This window comes from Manduca sexta, chromosome 4, assembly GCF_014839805.1.
Source record: "Manduca sexta isolate Smith_Timp_Sample1 chromosome 4, JHU_Msex_v1.0, whole genome shotgun sequence".
Taxonomy (NCBI): Eukaryota; Metazoa; Arthropoda; class Insecta; order Lepidoptera; family Sphingidae; genus Manduca; species Manduca sexta.
The window spans coordinates 5,425,951-5,444,750 of record NC_051118.1 but is presented as its reverse complement, the minus strand read 5'-3'; the positions used below and the strand labels follow the sequence as shown (position 1 = coordinate 5,444,750).

At 35.7% G+C, this 18,800-nt stretch overlaps 3 protein-coding genes across 3 annotated transcripts; 1 reads left to right on the top strand and 2 right to left on the bottom strand.

Moving 5' to 3' along the window:
• The first annotated feature begins 218 nt into the window (after positions 1–218).
• Positions 219–7,203, top strand: LOC115452809. Its single transcript, XM_037442148.1, has 12 exons — positions 219–458; positions 619–924; positions 1,251–1,367; positions 1,699–1,816; positions 2,101–2,310; positions 2,601–2,789; positions 3,345–3,419; positions 3,488–3,638; positions 4,278–4,433; positions 4,906–5,072; positions 5,420–5,650; positions 6,372–7,203. Exons 1-12 carry the CDS (start codon positions 312–314, stop codon positions 6,590–6,592), a joined length of 2,088 nt encoding a protein of 695 aa, XP_037298045.1. The 5' UTR covers positions 219–311; the 3' UTR covers positions 6,593–7,203.
• Positions 6,916–14,230, bottom strand: LOC115452805 (disintegrin and metalloproteinase domain-containing protein 10). The gene is made up of 11 exons (XM_037442143.1): positions 14,180–14,230; positions 13,505–13,748; positions 12,842–13,037; positions 11,767–11,930; positions 11,235–11,432; positions 10,692–10,800; positions 10,293–10,404; positions 9,811–9,966; positions 8,850–9,009; positions 7,785–7,957; positions 6,916–7,014 (listed from the first exon to the last, which is right to left on the bottom strand). Exons 1-11 carry the CDS (start codon positions 14,228–14,230, stop codon positions 6,916–6,918), a joined length of 1,662 nt encoding a protein of 553 aa, XP_037298040.1.
• Positions 14,231–14,358: 128 nt separating this feature from the next.
• Positions 14,359–15,530, bottom strand: LOC119190016. Its single transcript, XM_037441001.1, has 3 exons — positions 15,268–15,530; positions 14,796–14,984; positions 14,359–14,551 (listed from the first exon to the last, which is right to left on the bottom strand). The coding sequence occupies exons 1-3, from the start codon at positions 15,437–15,439 to the stop codon at positions 14,427–14,429; spliced, it is 486 nt and encodes a 161-aa protein (XP_037296898.1). The 5' UTR covers positions 15,440–15,530; the 3' UTR covers positions 14,359–14,426.
• Positions 15,531–18,800: the final 3,270 nt, after the last annotated feature.

Below are 18,800 nucleotides of genomic sequence, written 5' to 3'. Positions count from 1 at the left end.
TAGTAATTGTACAGCCAGAATAATGTTTCAAATTATGAATTCGTAGTGTTTATATAAAAAATTAAATAATAATTCTATCAATACAATATCTATCGTCTACAATATATAATTATGACTCGTTATTTGCTTCCTATAATTAAAATAACAATTGTTTTTATAATAATATAAATTATTAATTACAAAATACATGTTAAAAATAAGAACATTTATTAAATGGAACGTAGAATCAGCGCTATTTTCAAACTTGTTAAATCGATTGTCAATTTGTTACTTCGAGATTTTACAGTAATTGTTTGAAATGTTATAAAATTATGGAAAAACCAGTCGATATAATAGATATTAAAGAAAATGAAAGAAAACTACGAAAAGAAGCCAAAAAAATAATAAAACAAAGGACTATAGAAGTATTGAAAAGACCGACACATTTATTCATGCACGAGAAAAATCTGATTAAAATTGTAAGTATGAACTTAATCATTAAAATACTCGGAGTAATGATTATGTATCGTCTTCCCCTTCCCAAAACGATACATAACATTAGTACAACAGTATTTCAACTTCTTAATATTTGGAATATTATTGACCATAAGGGTCAAACTAGTTTATTTCGTTTTTTAGCCAGAACCAAAACATCCCAACCACATCGTTTACGCATATTACCATAATAATCAACTGACAAATATCGAAAACTTAGATTTGTTATATAATGTAACCCATCTTCATCTTCAATGGAACAAAATAACCAAAATTGAGGGATTGGAGAAACTATACAACTTAAAGAAGTTGTATTTAAACAACAACCGCATCAGCGTGGTGGAGAATTTGGAGACATTGAGATACCTTGAAGAACTGCACATTGAAAAGCAAAATACAGAGAGTCCTGATGGGCTGTGTTTTGATCCTCGGACTGTGATTTCTATTGGAGTAAGTAGTAAAAAAATATATGTTATTAAAATGCAAATAGCTATACGGTTATTGGCATTACTCATGGTATACGTTGGTCGTAACAACTTTTTTCCGTTTATGGATATGTTGCCAAGCGGAGCGTTGAGTTCGTATACAACTATCCATTCATGATCAAATATTTGTTGTAATTCGATGGGACGCCGTGGACCGATAATATGGACTAGCTAAGCTTTATATATTATTTTTCAAATTGTTTTTATGTTACTAATAAAAAGGCGAAACTTTAAGAATAATTTCGATGGATTATGTTTGGTGCAAAGCATTGAATGTAAATTATATTTCAGTCATCGCTCAGAATACTAAATGTTTCGGAAAATAAAATAACAGATATGGCTTGGGTGAAACCACTAAGACGGCTTGAAGTCCTCATTGCAAAGAAAAATAAACTCGAAAACGTACAGGTGAGTCAAGCGGTATGACTTTACTTCTTGGGTAATAATAATATTGTCTTTAATAATGTCATCTTTTATAATAATGTAAAATATGAACAAAGTTGAGATTTGATACTCATGTGATATCTAGTGGCTTTAAATATTGTGGCGGAGGTTAGCCGTCATGAGTAATGTTTATATGTATCTTGGGATCGATCTTGAGAATAAACCGATTAATAGAAGTCATTTGTAATAACTTCTCACAAGATTTATTTCGTTTTATCAATTTTTGCAATAGATCCGGAGACAGCACTGGGAATCCTATATTGTTTTATATAAATATAATAATTAAATATTGCAGGCCGTTGCTGATGATTTATGCACGCTTACTTCGCTAGTTGATGTTAATTTCACCGGGAATCCTATGACGCGAAAACATCGTTACAAGGAAACCATAATTGCTAGATGTTCTCAATTGCGTAAGTGATATTTATTATATTATTGGAGATGTAAAATAATCTTGGCAATCGTAGTTATAATACATATTTCTAAAACTTCCACATTATTAACTTAATTTTTCTAACCAAAGTTACTTTAAGATTTTTTAACTGTGGCGGTATAACAATAAAACTTAGTTTATCTAGATATTCAAGTTTATTATATGTTTGTTTCGGTTACTATAAATATTATACAGATATTTATTTCGTTTAATTTTTTAAGTCTTCATTAAATACATCTATCTTCCACCTCTGTTCTTTTACAGGAGTCTTAGATACTGTTGTGATTCACAATACATCCAAAACGTTCCTGCAAAGCTTCGACAAGGCAGTGCGTTTGCGTCAATTAAATGAAAGGAACAAATTGATCATGAATCGGCAGGGTGTTGACGACTTCTTTGATTTGAACATGCTGCCTGGACCACGAGCGCTCAGTGCGCTGTCAATATCCGAATATTCTAACCAGAAACCTAAATGTTGGTCTATTTTTATTTACTTTCTGATAACGGCCATTTTCAACAAACAATCCCAATTTTAATCTTCAATCCGATCCCAAGAATAAACCAATCAAAATATGTAATTTGTAATCGTGTTAAGAATGTTTTTTCTGCTTGGTTCATTTTTGCGATGGATCTAAAAATATTATATTTGTATAGTAGCGAAGAGTATTAATAACAGTCATGTTTTTATTTATGCACATTGTGTTGTCTCAGCAAACGTTAGCTCATTGTTTTTTAATTTCTAACGATATTTATTTGAATTGCAGTAACGGCTATAGACTCCACATACACGTTATCGCAGCGTTCGATTTATCGAGCTCATCATGCCCCCTCGCCTCGTGCGGGGGTCGCACCCCCTATGGAGCCGCCGCCGCTACCGAAGCAGCCAACTGTGGCATCCGACTCGCCTCCAATTAAAGGGATACTCAAGAAACCCATGCCTATTAAATACATTTGAGTTATGTTGTATTTTTGTGATTAAAGAATTTAAAATATTTTTTGCATCGTTTTAGGATATTACTAGATCCCATAATTTGTTTTGCAGACCAAAAATTAATAAGTTAGTTTAGTTTAGCTCGCATCGCTAGGATATTTTTTTGATACTTATGCCGCTGTGCGTAGACTGCAAACTATGTTGCTAACTGCAACGCTCCGGTAGTATTTCTGAGATTGTAATACTCTTTAGTTCTTGATACTTTTAGGTTATTTTACAAACAAAGGCATAATATTATGACTGAATTAGTTATTATAATTATTTAATTGAGTCACAATATTGCTTGTTTTTGTCAACTGTTAGTGTCCAAATTAAATATTATGACAGGGAAATAAATCACACTTGGCTTGGCTTTATGGTTTTTGACCTACGTCGTTTCTTTGTGCGATGAAAAAAAAACAGAATGCTACAAAAGTCGACATGTACATTTTGCAACATACTTTTTATCAGCTGATTGTCAAAATTTACATTTGTCAAGTGATAAGGTTTTAGGTTATATTTTGGAAATAAACAACAGTCAAGCTAAAGTATTATTTAATTATGGACAATTTAATAGAAGAAGCATGTGATATTCTTAACGAAGAAACATCAGGTATTAAAATATTGTATATGAGCTTAGTTTTTTATGATACAAATCTATAAAAGTTCATATTATTTTAGCATTATACTTAGGCAGTGAAATAGCCGAGACCGATGTTCTAGATCCCTTACAGTTCTACAGAGAATATGTATCAAAAAACTTGCCGGTCGTGATAAGAGGGGGCTGTGCGGACTGGCCTGCTGTGGAAAAATGGAACTCAGAGTATTTTAGGTATAGTATACAAATGATTTTATGCCGATGCATTATTTTACTAACCGTAAGCTTACAAAGTACAAGATCCAAATATGCATTAATTAAAAAGAAATTAATGTGGAATGCCGTCCTATCAGCATATACGCATTGATTTTCAGATAGTATATCCATAATGACTATTCTTGAATTTTTATTCAGAATTACTTAATATATAGAGGCCTTATATTTTGGTCCCCAAGATATAAGCATAGCCTAGTTGCGCCATTTCCCAATATTTTGTTTTAAATTTGTTGTAAATTGTATTGTGTGCATGAAATGCTTGCGCTCGGAGATGCTGAGTTCAAATTTTGGATTGTGTTAAGTGATATTGGGTTTTTCTGTTCCATATCAGTATGGCGTCTGGTATCTTTGCCCAATACGGCGATAGGCTCGATCCCTATCAAATCATGGACTAGCACACTTGGCATAAACTATTCTGGTTGCATGTCTGCCTACCCTTTTGTGGATAAAGATGTGATGAGACCGTAGGATCAATTTAAAAAAAAATATATTTCTTGACTAAATTTTGCTTGTGTGTAGTCTAGTTCCTGGTATCAAAGTGTTGGGTATTTTTTTGTGATAATAAGTAAGTGACAGCTTACAGATTTTTTTTTTCAGGCAAACAATACCAGAAAAAAAAGTTACAGTAGCAGTCACACCGAATGGCTATGCAGATGGTATTGCAGAGGACTATAATGGATTGGAATATTTTGTCATGCCGTATGAAATGGAAATGACTATGGAGCAGTTTTTAAATTGTTTAGAAGAGAAACGGTAATATTTCTAAACAATTATGAAAGTATTAGGAGTCTCACAAATTAATAGTTTAATTAAGTTTTTCGCCAGCAAAACGGCGCACTAGCCGTATTTTTAAAATCTATCTACTCAAAAAATACAATTATATTCCTACAATATGTTATAAATTAACTTTGGTGCCTTAAAATAATCAAAAATTGATTTTTAAATAAATTATTTTTAAATCTTTGCATATTCCCGCCCTAACTCCTGTGCCAATACTGTATAAATGAATGCTCATGTTTGTTTGCTCGGGGGAAGGTCTTAAATAGGGGTCAATCACAAAATAGGACAGTAAAGCTTTTTTAGTCTGTGTAAAAAATAATGAATTTTACTATGTACTTACATTTTTTAATGTAATATTAAACATTTTAATATTATTATTTATATAAACTTGTAATCAAACCAATCATAGTAGGTATGTAGGTATACATTTTTATCTTTATTACAGAGATAATTTTATTCCTTACATACAGCGCCAGAACTCAAACCTGACTGAGGATTTTGCTGAGCTGATGCCTGATGTAAAGCCAGACGTTCCGTTTGCGAGTGAGGCATTTAACAAGAAGCCCGATGCTGTCAACTTTTGGATGGGGGATTCAAGAGCTGTTACTTCCAGTTAGTTGTTTTTCATTATGATTTATTTAAATATTAGCGAAATATTTAATGAGGGTAAAATCTATATATATAATAATAAAGCCCTATTTCCCTTGGTCACGCCATCACGCGTGAACGTCTGGACCGATTTCACAAATTTTTTTTTGTTGTGTTTTTGTCAGAAGGTTCTTATGAAAGAAAAAATTTAGAAAATTTAAGAAAACTTAAAGAAAATATATATTTATATAACTGTCAATTGTTTGCAATAACTATTAGCGATCGACAGAATGCGCGCTGCAAATTCATAGTTATGACGGGACAACGTCTGTCGGATCAGCTAGTCCTATTTAAAAAAATATTTTTTTCAGTGCACAAAGACCCATATGAAAACATTTACTGCGTGATTGATGGATCCAAAGAGTTTATACTTATACCGCCAACTGATCTACCATACGTCCCCTATAGGAGGTATCCTCAAGCTGAATTCAAAAGGGCTGGTGACAAATGGAACATGGTGCCTGTAAGTGGGGGGATAAAGATCACTGATGAAGATGATGATATTGGAAATGAGGATTGTGGGCTGCCTTGGATATGTGTTGGTAAGTAAAGATATTAATTTGAAGGGAGAAGTATCGGCGCACGTTTCACTAATGATTACCTAGATACCACTAGCTTAATAAAACAACAAAATATAAAAGACACGCTGTGTACTATGTTTCTACAGAAATGGTGTGCTAGGTCAATCTTTGCTGTGTATTTTTCGAATATTCAATTGAAATAAAATTTCAACTGGCGAATTATATTTCCTTACTTGTAAAACAAGCCTTAGTGTTACAATTAAAAACTTATTAGTTCAATGTCAGTTATTTTCTAATGGTTGATGGAAACCCGAAGGCCTATTACAAACATTAAAGAAATATAATTTATTATACTTACATTTAAGCTTTTACAGACTGCTTTTGTGGTGTAGTGGTATTACGGTACGACTGCAGTGCTGAGTCTCGGGTTCGATCCCCGGGTCCGGCAAAGTGATCTTGTTTATTTATTGTGATATTTTTATTGAGGTTTTTCTACTCAGTATCAGTACAAATTGTGGAATATATGCCAGAAATAGTGATAGGATCGTCCCTTATAACGTCATAGGACGGAATAGTTACGGCAAAAAGTGAGTCGAAATGTTGCGCCTCTGCCTAACCCTTAGGAAACAAAAGACGCCAGTGAATATCTAAGTTTTTAGAAATATCGCCGACCAAAATATTTTGATTAAGACAATTATCATGTAATTAAATTTACGATCTTATTATTCTATTTTTCTTCCAGATCCGCTAAATCCGAACTACATAAAGTACCCGGAATTCAGAAAGGCGCATGTATACAAGGTGCGTGTAAATAAAGGCGATTGCCTATACCTGCCTAGTCTCTGGTTCCACCACGTTAGACAGAGCCATGGGTGCATAGCTGTCAATTACTGGTACGACATGGACTTCGACATTAAATACTGTTATTTCAAAATGCTGGAGAAGTTATGTGTTAAATATTGAAGTATGGTCTAATTTTAACCACCCTGTACATGAATGACAAGACTTAAGCTTGATTTATTAAATAGTTCAATACATTAAATGTCTACTTAAAATTTTACTCAAAAGTGAAATTGATTTATTAATACAGCAAGTTACTCACGTAAGCAGTAGCTTACCTGAGTAACTTATGATGTAAAACTTACTAATGTTACGCTCTTCTTACGGTTTAAATGCCTTTGAAATTTTTAAAATGTATTTTGCCTCAACCTACTAAATTATTTCTATGAAAATATGTAAATAAAAAATATTGTGGTAAAATATTTAATTTAATGCATTTCCGTTATTTATATTACAAATATAATTATAAGAAGTATTGTATTTATCGTGCTTGCTTTGAATGTGCTTGAAGTAGATATATTCTGTTTTCCTTCCACTTGTATATTCTGTAAGGAAAATTTATATAAGGTTGAATAGGAAAGATCTTAAACAGTAAATAAAAGCCCGTTTACTTCATAATTCAGATACATTATATATTGGAAGTACTGAGCGAATATGTATAACAACGTAAGTTGGTATCTGTTTTATTTCTCGTTATACTTTCAGCTGGGCAATGAAATTAATTCGTCATAAGACAGATTGGTTTTGATATTATAAAAGAACCCTATCTACTTTTGTTCCATCCATTAGGATTAGGGGGGTCGGAGTTAGTGACGGCCGATTTAAGGTCCCGAGCGGATACAAAGGACCCCGATTTTTTTTGTTACATAATATAGTTGTTGCCTTTAGAGGTGAGGCTAAAAAAGTTTCCTACAGCTAACCTACCGCGCGAGGCCTCTCGTATAAGCGCAAAGTCCACTATAAAGCATGAGGCTCCGGGAGGTGGCCCCCTACGTCTCACCTAATGCAGTCACTGATTGACGCAACACGCTTTTTCAAACTTGCTGCACAAAGGATTTAGGTTCGTGTCTACGATTGGTCACCATTAAGTCAACCTCTGGAGGATTCAGAAAAGAGCAAATCATGTTATAATACCGAAGTGTTGCGTGGTTTAGTAATTGAACCCAGGATCGGTCGTTGCGCAGGCAATATAAGAAATGTAATAACTTACGCAAGTAAAACTCAATTAGCCTTCACAGATTTGTGAACTTAAATTTTTCACGAAATCCTGTGGGGTTTAAAAAAAAAAGGTTACTAAATGACGATCTACGCTCACCATACTGTCCGGGTAGATGTTAGAACGAGGCGTTATGTACGTCCGTTTGCAAATCCCTTTTCTAGAACAGTACCCGACGGAATTACGCGTGACGCACACCTCGCCCGCTGGCCACGCGCGTATCGTCCGAGTCGTGCAGATATTATCATCACATATCTCTAGAGTTACATTGGCTGTAAAAACATTTTAATTAATGAGGTAAAAATATGGCTAAACACACATAAAAAATATAGTTACATTGGCTATTTATAAAAATATCTATTAAATAATAGGGTAAAAATATCGTTGAACATACAATTTCGGCAAATTAAATAACATATTTTTTTGAAGTCGGTTAAAAGGAGTTTTATTGAACAATATCCTTATATACTTAATATATAATAAAAAAGAAAAACTTTATTTATGATGTAGGCGAATAAAGTTGCACTTATACCACGTCAAAATAATTTATAAGAATAATTATTATTATTTCGAAATATGAATTAAAATCACTTATATAAGTAACTACAGACATTTTAACTGACTATTATCACGGTCAAGCTGAGTTGTTCATGATGTAGATTGTAGACAATAATGTCTACAGAGGACTTATGTCTTTTTTTGGTTGGACCAATATGTTTTAATCACATTACCATTATTAGTATTGCTGACATGTATTAGATTAGCAAACAAGGGCTCTATAACATCGCCGGTATGCCCAGTTATTCGACATCACAAGTCGTTGACATTTCATTTGACCGTATAGACACAAATATTTGTGTGAGAGCAAACATTTGTTAAGTTTTTGGGTTTTTTAAAACTAAATAGTCGACACAAAAACATAAGAAAATGTTCTAGAAATATCTTTCCGGAAAATACGAAACTAATTGATAAAAAAAAGAAACTACATAGTTCTAAGTTTCTTTTTTATAAGCAAGTATATTAATAAGCAACTACAGAGTTATCGTAGAGTGTGCCTAAAAACAAATGTTTTAAAAAAATACCTACGTCCACTATAATTGTCATGCGGCCATGAGTCCGTGGTGTGTGCTTGAAAAACAAAAGTTAAAAAAAAAAAACACCTACGTCCATTATAATCGTCGTGCGGCCAAGAGTCTGGCAGACGTGAGTTGTTCGCCAGAAACTCCGTGGCAGCCAGCTCGGCGGACACGCATGCGCCCTCAGTGTTGTTTCCTGGCAGCTTGCAACATATTCCGCACATGTTGGCTGCTGACACCGTCCCACCCTTTAGGAATATATAGATTATAATCATAGTATTATTGGCGTAGTTACAGATTTTCTCTAGGAGGAGGGGGTCAGCTGGATGAAGCAAAAAAATACATGAAAAGTCGCCGAGTTACAGCATAAGGCTTTTTCTAGATTGATCAAAGACGTTACTACGGTGGGCACCGGCCACCCTTACACCATACCTAGTATAAATGTAAACAGGTACAAGTAAAATGAATTATAACTCCCTCCTTGGTGACGTAGTTTACAACCTACTGTCATACGACTGTGCTGATGGCTCGGATTGGATCCGTCGTCCGGTAAAGTGATAGTGTTTTTCTGCACAGTTGATACTGATGCTTGGATTCTGAAATTTGTGCCCGATATGGGGATAGGCTTGGCTCTGATATTAGGGGACGGAATCAAGCCATGACATGTTAAAGTTTTTATAAATCTTGCATTAAATTGTGGGCACAACATGTAAGTAATAAATAGTACGAAGACCGCACGGCAGATTGACGTTAATCAATGAGTGAAACGATTATTTAATGAACAATAAAACATATTCAAAATTGTCAAGTTGTAATTGACCCCCCCCCCTCCTCGCGTGACCACGAAGGCTGCAAAGTCTTCGAAACGTCGGGAGAAAACTAAAATATTAAAACCGCGATAAAATCCGAAAAATAGTTTAATTTTAATTATGAATCAATGTAACTTTGACTACAAATTTCCTTTTTTAGACATAATTTTACGACTCTTTTTTGTGAACATGTGTTTAACAATTTTAGATAATTAAAAAATAATGATGTGTTGTACCTACCATTCCTCTCTTGGTACACTGACACTCTCTAAGCCCGAGTAGCGCACACTCGGCCGCCTGACAGCTGCCGTCTGCCAGACATCGGCCGCCGAGCCCGCAGCGACACTCCGCCGTGTCGTTAGTGCACGTGCACTCATGGTCTTGGGTTCGGCAGTCCTGATTTATACGGCTATTAGAATGTTGGTGCAGCAGGATGTTGAGGTGATGGGTTTATTAAAATTGAGGCTATCATATATGGTTCATGCTTAACCTATTTCCTACCGTCAGCACATATCTGCTAGTTGACCGGCACTAATGGGTTCGAATCTTAGGTTGGGGAATACTGTGGTATGACGTCAGTTAGTTGGTAGGTCGTAAAACATACCAAAATGCTTAAGCAACAAGATTGAAAAGCTGTGCTATTTTGAAAAGATTCATACCAGCGAAATCGCAAGTTAGAGTTAGTATTTTATAATCTTTTTTTATAAAAGTAAGGTACTAACAATCCCGCTACTGGTCAGATTAGCATATTGACACTTGTGCGTACAACACAGCCCTTGTGACGGGTGACACATCGCAGATGGCGCCACGGAACACCCCTCTTTATGTAAAGTTCTGTAGAGAATTCAGAAAAGCATTATGCGTTGACAGTGTCCCGGGAAATGTGATGTGGGCACCGGAACGTTTGGCAGTCCTAATCTAGCTCCACATTATGAGATCTAAATCTAATGCCTTATGAGCAGGTCTCAGTTTATTGCCTAGTTTCGCAATTGCTGGGTATTGTTGCTACGGCTATATTAGTGCTTTTGATATGCTTAGGATCAGAAAACCTATCCGACACATAATCTAGATGTATTAAAAAAGTCTAAGAGTCTTAAATATGCAAACAGAATATACGTAACCCCTCCTCAAACACCAACGCGCCGCCAGCCCTGGGCGTGCAGCACGGGTCCTTGTGACTGCACCGGGACGGCAGGCCGCAGTCGCAAGCCTCACCTTCCTCCACTATGCCTGGATACGAATCAGTCCAAGGTGAAATGAGATGCGATGGAGTCAACTCCATTGCTATTGTATATGTATTGCTATTTTCGTCTGAACTTAAGCCCTCCCGCTCGAGCAAAACGGCACGCTTACCGTATTTTTAAAAGCTATCTACTCGAAATTTATAAAATACTAGCGGACCCGGTGGACGTCGTCCTGCCACACATGCTGTTTGTTGAAATTATAACTTGAATGAAATTTCAATATATCTCTCTATACTGTAAAATATGGGTTTCTTTTTGAAGATATTGTAACTGAACAAGTCCCTTTTATGAGATTTTTAAATATGTGCTATTATTTTTAAATATATTTTCTTGACCTTGGCACTGCTGTCGTTCCGTAATACAAATACGCCAACGAGGCAGTCACCAAATGAAAAATTACGCAGAAATGTGTATTCTTACCATTGCCGCAGTAAGGTCTGTCTTCTTCATTAAGACAATAGCTCATGCTGCTCAGGGTTGCCGCGATGAGTCGTTTGCTGCATATGGAGAACTCGAAGTTCTTGGTGCTCTCTGCTGACGAAGACTGTGAGCCCATCAGGTGTCCTCGACACTCAGGGTTGGGGAAGTTATCGTCGTGATGCGCGCCGAAACTATGTCCTAAATATTAAATACTATATAAGGGGTGGATAGCGGCAAATGTGTATGGGAAATTAAATCCATATATTAATCATAATACGTGATTGCCAAGAAAAAAATCTCTGTGAAATATTAGCAATAATCAACTTCTAAAATAACCGTTTTATCAATCATGCGTATCAATCGTTAAGCTACATATTTTTCTATCTTTACATATCTATTTCCCCCTTTTAGTGTCACCTGGGAGATGTAAAAAAGAGAAATACTGCATATCTCATGTAATATAGCGTACATTTATGTCTTCTCGCTGTAATCCTTAGAAATAATAGTTTTATTGATAATAATAAAATCTTACCCATCTCATGAGCCAGTGTTAAAGCGGCGATCCTCTCTGGCACTCGATCCCTGTCTTCCATTGTCGCGTGTGCTATCGCCAGCGTGTTGAAGGACCGTCCATACGCCCGACGGTCGCACAGACCGCCCGCGGCGCCACCCACGCCGCCTCCGAGCGATGTGAAACTATCCGGTAGGGTTAAGCCGATAATAAAATAAATACGTAGGTACTAAGGGACTTATTTGTATACGCTGTATGCTTTTGTCATAGTTGTTTTTTTATTTTATTCAAAAGGAATACAAAACAGTTACATATTAAAAAAGTAGGGTATAAAAGTACACAGCTACTGCATTAATAAACATATATAAGCGCTGCAGTATTACAAAGGTGGTATTGCAGTATATAGCTGAATGGCCTATTGTTAGTGCAATCCTTGTTTATGTTATGTAAGATTTTGTATTTTAAAATTTTGCTTCAACAATAAACTTCTTTCTTTCTTCCTATAATATATGTACTAACACCACTGCTATACAATAAGATAATGTAACAAAAATTGACAAAGAGTACACATGGAACTTAATAAGTTAAAGTTGTGTTGAGAATTGGTTTCGAAGCTGCGATATTTGTCTCGGCAGTCCATTCTACCTCCAACTAAGCTAAAGTCGCTTACATCGACGCAGTTAGAAGAAAATCTTTATCACGATTTTAACGTAACAAATCGTTCAACATTAAACAAAATAAAAATTACTAAATAATAATCAATTTTATGCGTTATAAAATAAGATGTACTCATGAGACCGGTTTTTGTAACTTGCAAGATTTCGAGACAACAGTTACCTGGTACTCTTCAATTTAGCCCTCGACCCCATCTCTGTAATTTTAAGTAATGTACTTATTGCATCATTTTAAAAACGCTGGGTCTTCGCCGTAAATCTAAACGCCGCATAACTCATAACAAACTATAAAAAAAATTACACGTCGAATTGAGAACCCTCTATTTAGTCAAGCTGTTTAATATAAGTACTCATTTCCTACGTATTATTTTTTCTCATAGCTCCATTTCATAATCGAACCAACAATCAAAATATTATATTACCTGAGCCCCAAAGTTCGGTTATGGAAGGCATGTCCCGAAAACGCGACACCAAGACAGACCTCGGAGAGGCGACGTAACCTCGCAAACTTCATCAAGTAATTCCGACCGTCAATTGCATGTTGGCTAATAATGTTCCCGAAGACACGGTTGTTAGTGTCGTTGGAAGTAAGTACTAGAATGTATTTCACTGAAAACCCTGAAAAAAGCAAAGTTAACTACAAGATCAAATTAAACTTTAATGTGCTACATTTTTGTTTTAACATTAAATAAAACTTTCGTAAAAGCACAAATTATAGGTAAATTTGAAGTACGTATAATCGATCAGGCCAGCGTGATGGAAGGTCAGCGTGGTGGAAGGCCAGCGTGGTGGACTAAGGCCTAATCCCTATCGATAGTAGAGGAGGTCAGTAGGCTGATATTATTATATATGTTTGATCAAAGGAAGTATGATTTGCACGCAATTTACTTTGTCCTTATATAGCTGTTAACATGTCCATAATTAAATATCGTGATCGGAAAATATCTTTGGTGAATTATATTAGGTACAACTTTAAGATCTAAGTCTCAAAATTTTACAGCAAGTTTTTTTTTCAATCAGGTATCCTAACCTGTTTCTTTTAAACATGTAATTTATACTGTAATATAATATAATATTATCCTTACCAATATTATCAGGAATTCCATCTTCATTAAAATCGGCATTTCTGAATATAATATCCGCCTGAGCGACCGCATGCATCATTCGCATCACCACATGCTTCAGGCTCGAGTTGGAATCTTTGTCGAAGAACTCCTTATCAGCAAGCAGGAGAAGGTCGCAGATCCTCGCGGGGGCGATGCCTGGGGAACGCTTCTGCTCCTCGATGCGGTATGGGAAGTAGGGGAATGTTGCTATTGATGCGTCTACCTAGTGTAGAACATTAAAATGTTTTGTCGTTGCGAGAAAAGTTTGAAATTGATGGGTTTGATTTTGGTCAGGCCTTTGATTCTCTGTATTTTTTCTTTTTATCGGTCTAAGTAAAGAATGTAGTACCTGATTATTTACTGCCAAAATCATTTAATAACTATCTTTATATGATATGATATTACTGAGAACGTCAAAGTCTATCTTCTTTGTACATTGATTGATCCCAACAAGTTTAGAAATTAAAACATTGATATATCGTTCTTAGGTTGGAATTATAGAAAAAAACATCAAAGTTTACATATAATCATAGCAAATCTGTATACAATCATCATCAGCCGCAGAACGTCCATTGCCTCCCCCAAAGATTTCCAGAACGATCTATAACGTGATCGAATCAGAAATGAAGAGATCCGTAGAAGAACGTAAGTCACCAACATGGCCCATCGGATTAGCAAGCTGAAGTGGCAGTAGGCAGGACACATAGCTCACAGAACTGATGGTCTATGGGGCACGAAGGTTCTGGAGTGGAGACCAAGAACTGGCAAGCGCAGCGTCGGTCGCCCGCCCAGTAGGTGGACAGATGACCTAATAAATTTCGCAGGAGGTCGCTGGATGCGGGTCGCTTCTGTATACAGTATAAGAGCGAAAGTATCGGTGTTTTATTACTGCACATCATCTTCACCTGATCACCTGGGTATCGTCTCGTCGGAGCCGTGGCACCGCCATATTGTCATTCTCGAACGCGCCGAATATCTTGGTGAGGTCATCTTTACCGTAAGGGTCTGCGTGTAGTGTTCTGTTACCTGAAGACAGGGTAATAAAGATAATATCTAGTTCTTATAGCGTCAGCTGATAGCTTTCTACTGAAATGGCGTGGGATTATTAGCTTCTGTTAAATTTGTTTCTTTTCCCAATCAGAACTATGCAGGCATTATTGTGTTTTAATTTGAAAGCTATATTCAGTTGTCTATTTCATACTGGTTTATAGTCCTTCTATGATACTATTGCTACAAAAGGATCAACACGATTTGTATTAAGTTATCCTACCTAAATGCAACACTCCATAGAACTGATGGTCTTCTCCAATATAACCTTCGGCAGATCCAGCGGCAGGATCGTCAATAGGGAATCCGTACGCCAACGCCAAATCCTCGAGGTAACTTTCAATCGATTTGTGGTCTTCCGAATCAGGTTCCAATAATAAGGCTGAATTCTGACTCGTCAGTGGGAAGGAACCTTTAGACGAAATCAAGTTCTGAGGTTTGGTGTTATTATAATAAGTACTAAGTAAGTTCTAACATGGTTTGTGAGATTGATTGCGGACTATAATAAATTATAGAATTTTTTTGTATTATTAAATTTTAAAGACACAGCTTAGCTAGAATTATTTTTTTTTTAATTATCCTAAAAAACTTGTTATTTAACATTATAACATGAATATTTTTCTTCTAATGATCGCTCTTTACACAGTTTTTGTACTTAAAAAGGCGTGTTAAAGTATACATGTTTTGAACATTACCTATGGCTGTTCTTTTCAAACACAATAAGTAAGTTTCCTTTCCGAACTTGGCTTCGACAAGATGATATCCATAAGCTTTGCAAATGAAATCCCCTCTTTCAACCTGACCTATATCTATTGCGGCAATTCTCAAGCTGTATTGATATACTAATATTAATAGTATTAGAATCATTGCTGTATTACTTATAATGGACTACATTTGAAGGAAATTGTAAGATGTCACATTTTGACTTCACATCTTGATGTTTTGTCAAAGAATTTAACCGAGAAATAGACAATTTATGATTGGCTACTAATAGAAACTACGTAGGTAGCTTAAAATGGAAAACATTGATACATATCTTCACTATTCTTTTTGGCCAAACCAACCCAGTTCGTACAAAGTAAAATCCAATCGCATCAGTTTTAATTGTAAAACATATAAATGAATTCCGCATAACACATTAAACCACGCGAAATACGCAAACAACCATTTAACATCCATAAAACTTTACGTTAAACGTTTCTCCCGCCAATTACTTAGAATATCCCACTTAGATACAATTAAGAGGCATGCTAAATACCACTTTAAATCCCATGACATCGCAGCGTATCTGAATAATTAGTTCTATTTTTAGTTACCGCTAGGTGTTCCTTGAACGTTGGTACTAAATATAAAGTAATTAATTCACGCGACGCTTTACAAGGACTTGGTTACGAAGAAGTCTAGCTTTTATGGTGTTTCAACCACGAGTTTACACGAATCAGTAGTTATGGTAATGAGATCCTGTCTAGATGAATTAATTTATCCTTACTGTAATTTCAAGCAGCTCTGGAACAAAATATATTGGGCAATTTCATGCTTTTGCGTTGTTTTTTGGTGAAAATATATTTGCGGTAATGTGTCATTTAAAGTAGCAAATTTGGTGGTCTGATAGATTACTACAGATTGAGAGATCTGATTTTAAATAAACTTTACCATTGCAATCGAAAACATTAAATTCTCGTATTACTCGCATATTTTTTATTGCATTGTATGACGAGACGAGCTTGCCGTTCGCCTGATGGTAAGCGATACAACCACCCATAAACAGCAGAAACACCATTCAACACCTTGAATTACAAAGTATTGTTTAGCGCTCCACTGCGCTCGCCATCCTGGGATATGAGATATTAAGTCTCATGTCCAGTAGTTACACTGGCTACAATGTTCTAACCGGATTACAACAGGGACTACACACTGCTGCTTGGCGGTCTAAATAAACATTGCGATGGTACTTACCCAAGCGGACTCTCACATATGAGAGACTTACCACCAGTCAAACTTATAATAGCTTTTATTTTACATTTCGCGTAAAACACAAGCTATTATAAGTCTGTTCACCTATAGCTCAATTAACGGCGGATGAATGAGGTCGTCAGTTCTATTCTACGCGCGTACACACACTTCCTTGAAACGATTAAGAAAATCAATGCGGGAACGCAGTTACAGATCGTATGGAATCCATTATATATGGGAGAAATATCACAGCAAGAAGTAGCCACGCGTCTGTGATATAAAGATGGAAAGGCCATCTTTTATTATGAGTAAGAATTAACGAAAGTTCGTTTTGTGATTTCGCGATTTACCTCTGTTAATTTTAAATAAATTTTCACCATTCATGAAATATAATATTGAAAATAGATCCTCAGATATACATTTATTAATAAAAAAAATATATTAATTAGTAGCGATTGTGATTTGACGTTTTGGAATTTGAAATTATTACCACTATATTAAATGAACAAATGATAAAACTTATCCATGAATGTACCCTAAGAATGATATCAACTCAACGATGATAAAGGCTTATAATTTTACATTCCGCAACAAGAAGAAAGTAGCGTTAATAATTTGTATCGCGTGTAGATATATCAAGTGGTGATAGGCAGCGCATAAATTAACAAACAGATCGCAGGCCGTGTCCAGTGTGTAAGTAACGGAGCCTTTACACCATAGATTTATTGGCGGCCAGATATTTCAATGTATTTCTTAGTGATGGGTAACTCTTCTATTTGTGTGTGGGAGTACATTTTTGAAAGGCTCTCTCAAGGTGTCTATAATTGGAGATGAGCATTAGTTCGATGGTGTATTACCTATCTCTTAAGAACGGGGCGCAACATGCGTCTTGTCAAAAAAGGTTTTTAAACAAATCATTCATTCATTTAGTTCACTCGCGTCACTATCCCATTCGTCATTTTTTAATGACGACATAACTACGCCTTGTAATTATACGATATAATGCTGAGTAAGTTTTAATATTCGAACTCAAGTGTCTCACACGATGTAACTAGTCAATAAGATACATCACTAGTATAACTTCACAAGAGCTCCAATTAAGATCTCTGAAGAACTAAGTTTTAACTCTACCGTAATCAGTATTTAATAGCAGCTTGTAATGTACCGCGTGGTCCTGGGTTCGATTCCTGGATCAGGCATTAATTTTTGTGTGACTGTGACCATAATGTGTGGCAAATACCATTGGCTCCGATTTTGGTTGCTGTAGCGGGTCTAAAAGGAGTGTCGACTGACGAGAAATGATTTTCCCTTCACCAGTTGATTCAATTAAGTTGGCGTCTTTGACACCGGATATATACAGGCTGATCCCGGAACGCGACACACACAAGGGCTACCATGGCGGATTTTACAGCTTTCAAAGGTAGCAATCCCGGCGAATACAATTAATATCCTACCACCAATAATGACATCCAACAACAATAGAATTAGATCCCTCAGGAGTTGACTTGAGGCAGGCGGCTGGCTGTAAAACTATTCATATTGCAACATGTGAGACACAACACTCGTTGTGTTGTCTATCCCAGTAAGAGTCAGGTACGAGGAGTGATAAAAGATACATGCGGGGTAAATTCACCGATTTTTATCACCTCTATCGATCTATATTCTCTAATTCATGACTGCCTCGTAGGAGATGCCTATGTCTGCTGTTAAGTATGCTGATATCAATAATGAAAAATCAACAAAATTTAATCAGAGGGCAAAATACATGTTTTTACATTTTGACCGTATTTATAAAATTTTCTAAACATTGATTTGTTTGGTATTATCACATATATCTATCACCTAATAGTACGGGAAAATTCTAGACCAACCGCAAATGTAGTAGAGTTTATCTGTCTACCCTTTAGGAATGCAGGTGTAGGCTTACTTATGGTATTAAATCCGCCAATGTATATTATACATATTTGTATATGAAGTGCAAATAAATAAAACTTACCGGCGTTTCGAATAAACGATCTCATTCGCTTTTAACAATCCGTCGTAAAAATGGACTAATCAAAATGAAGTTTTTTTTGGAAATTATTACAAATAACTAATTTTGATTGGTTTATTTTCAAGATCGAATAGAATTAAGGTTCGGTTCTTTAATGTACCTACCGTTAGTTCATGGGAATGCAACTAATATTTTTCTCCTAATGGGTCACCGTCAGAAGTCACTCAAGGCAACTAGATCGCGCTAATCAGTCTAACACAATGTAAACAAAAAAATTAAATC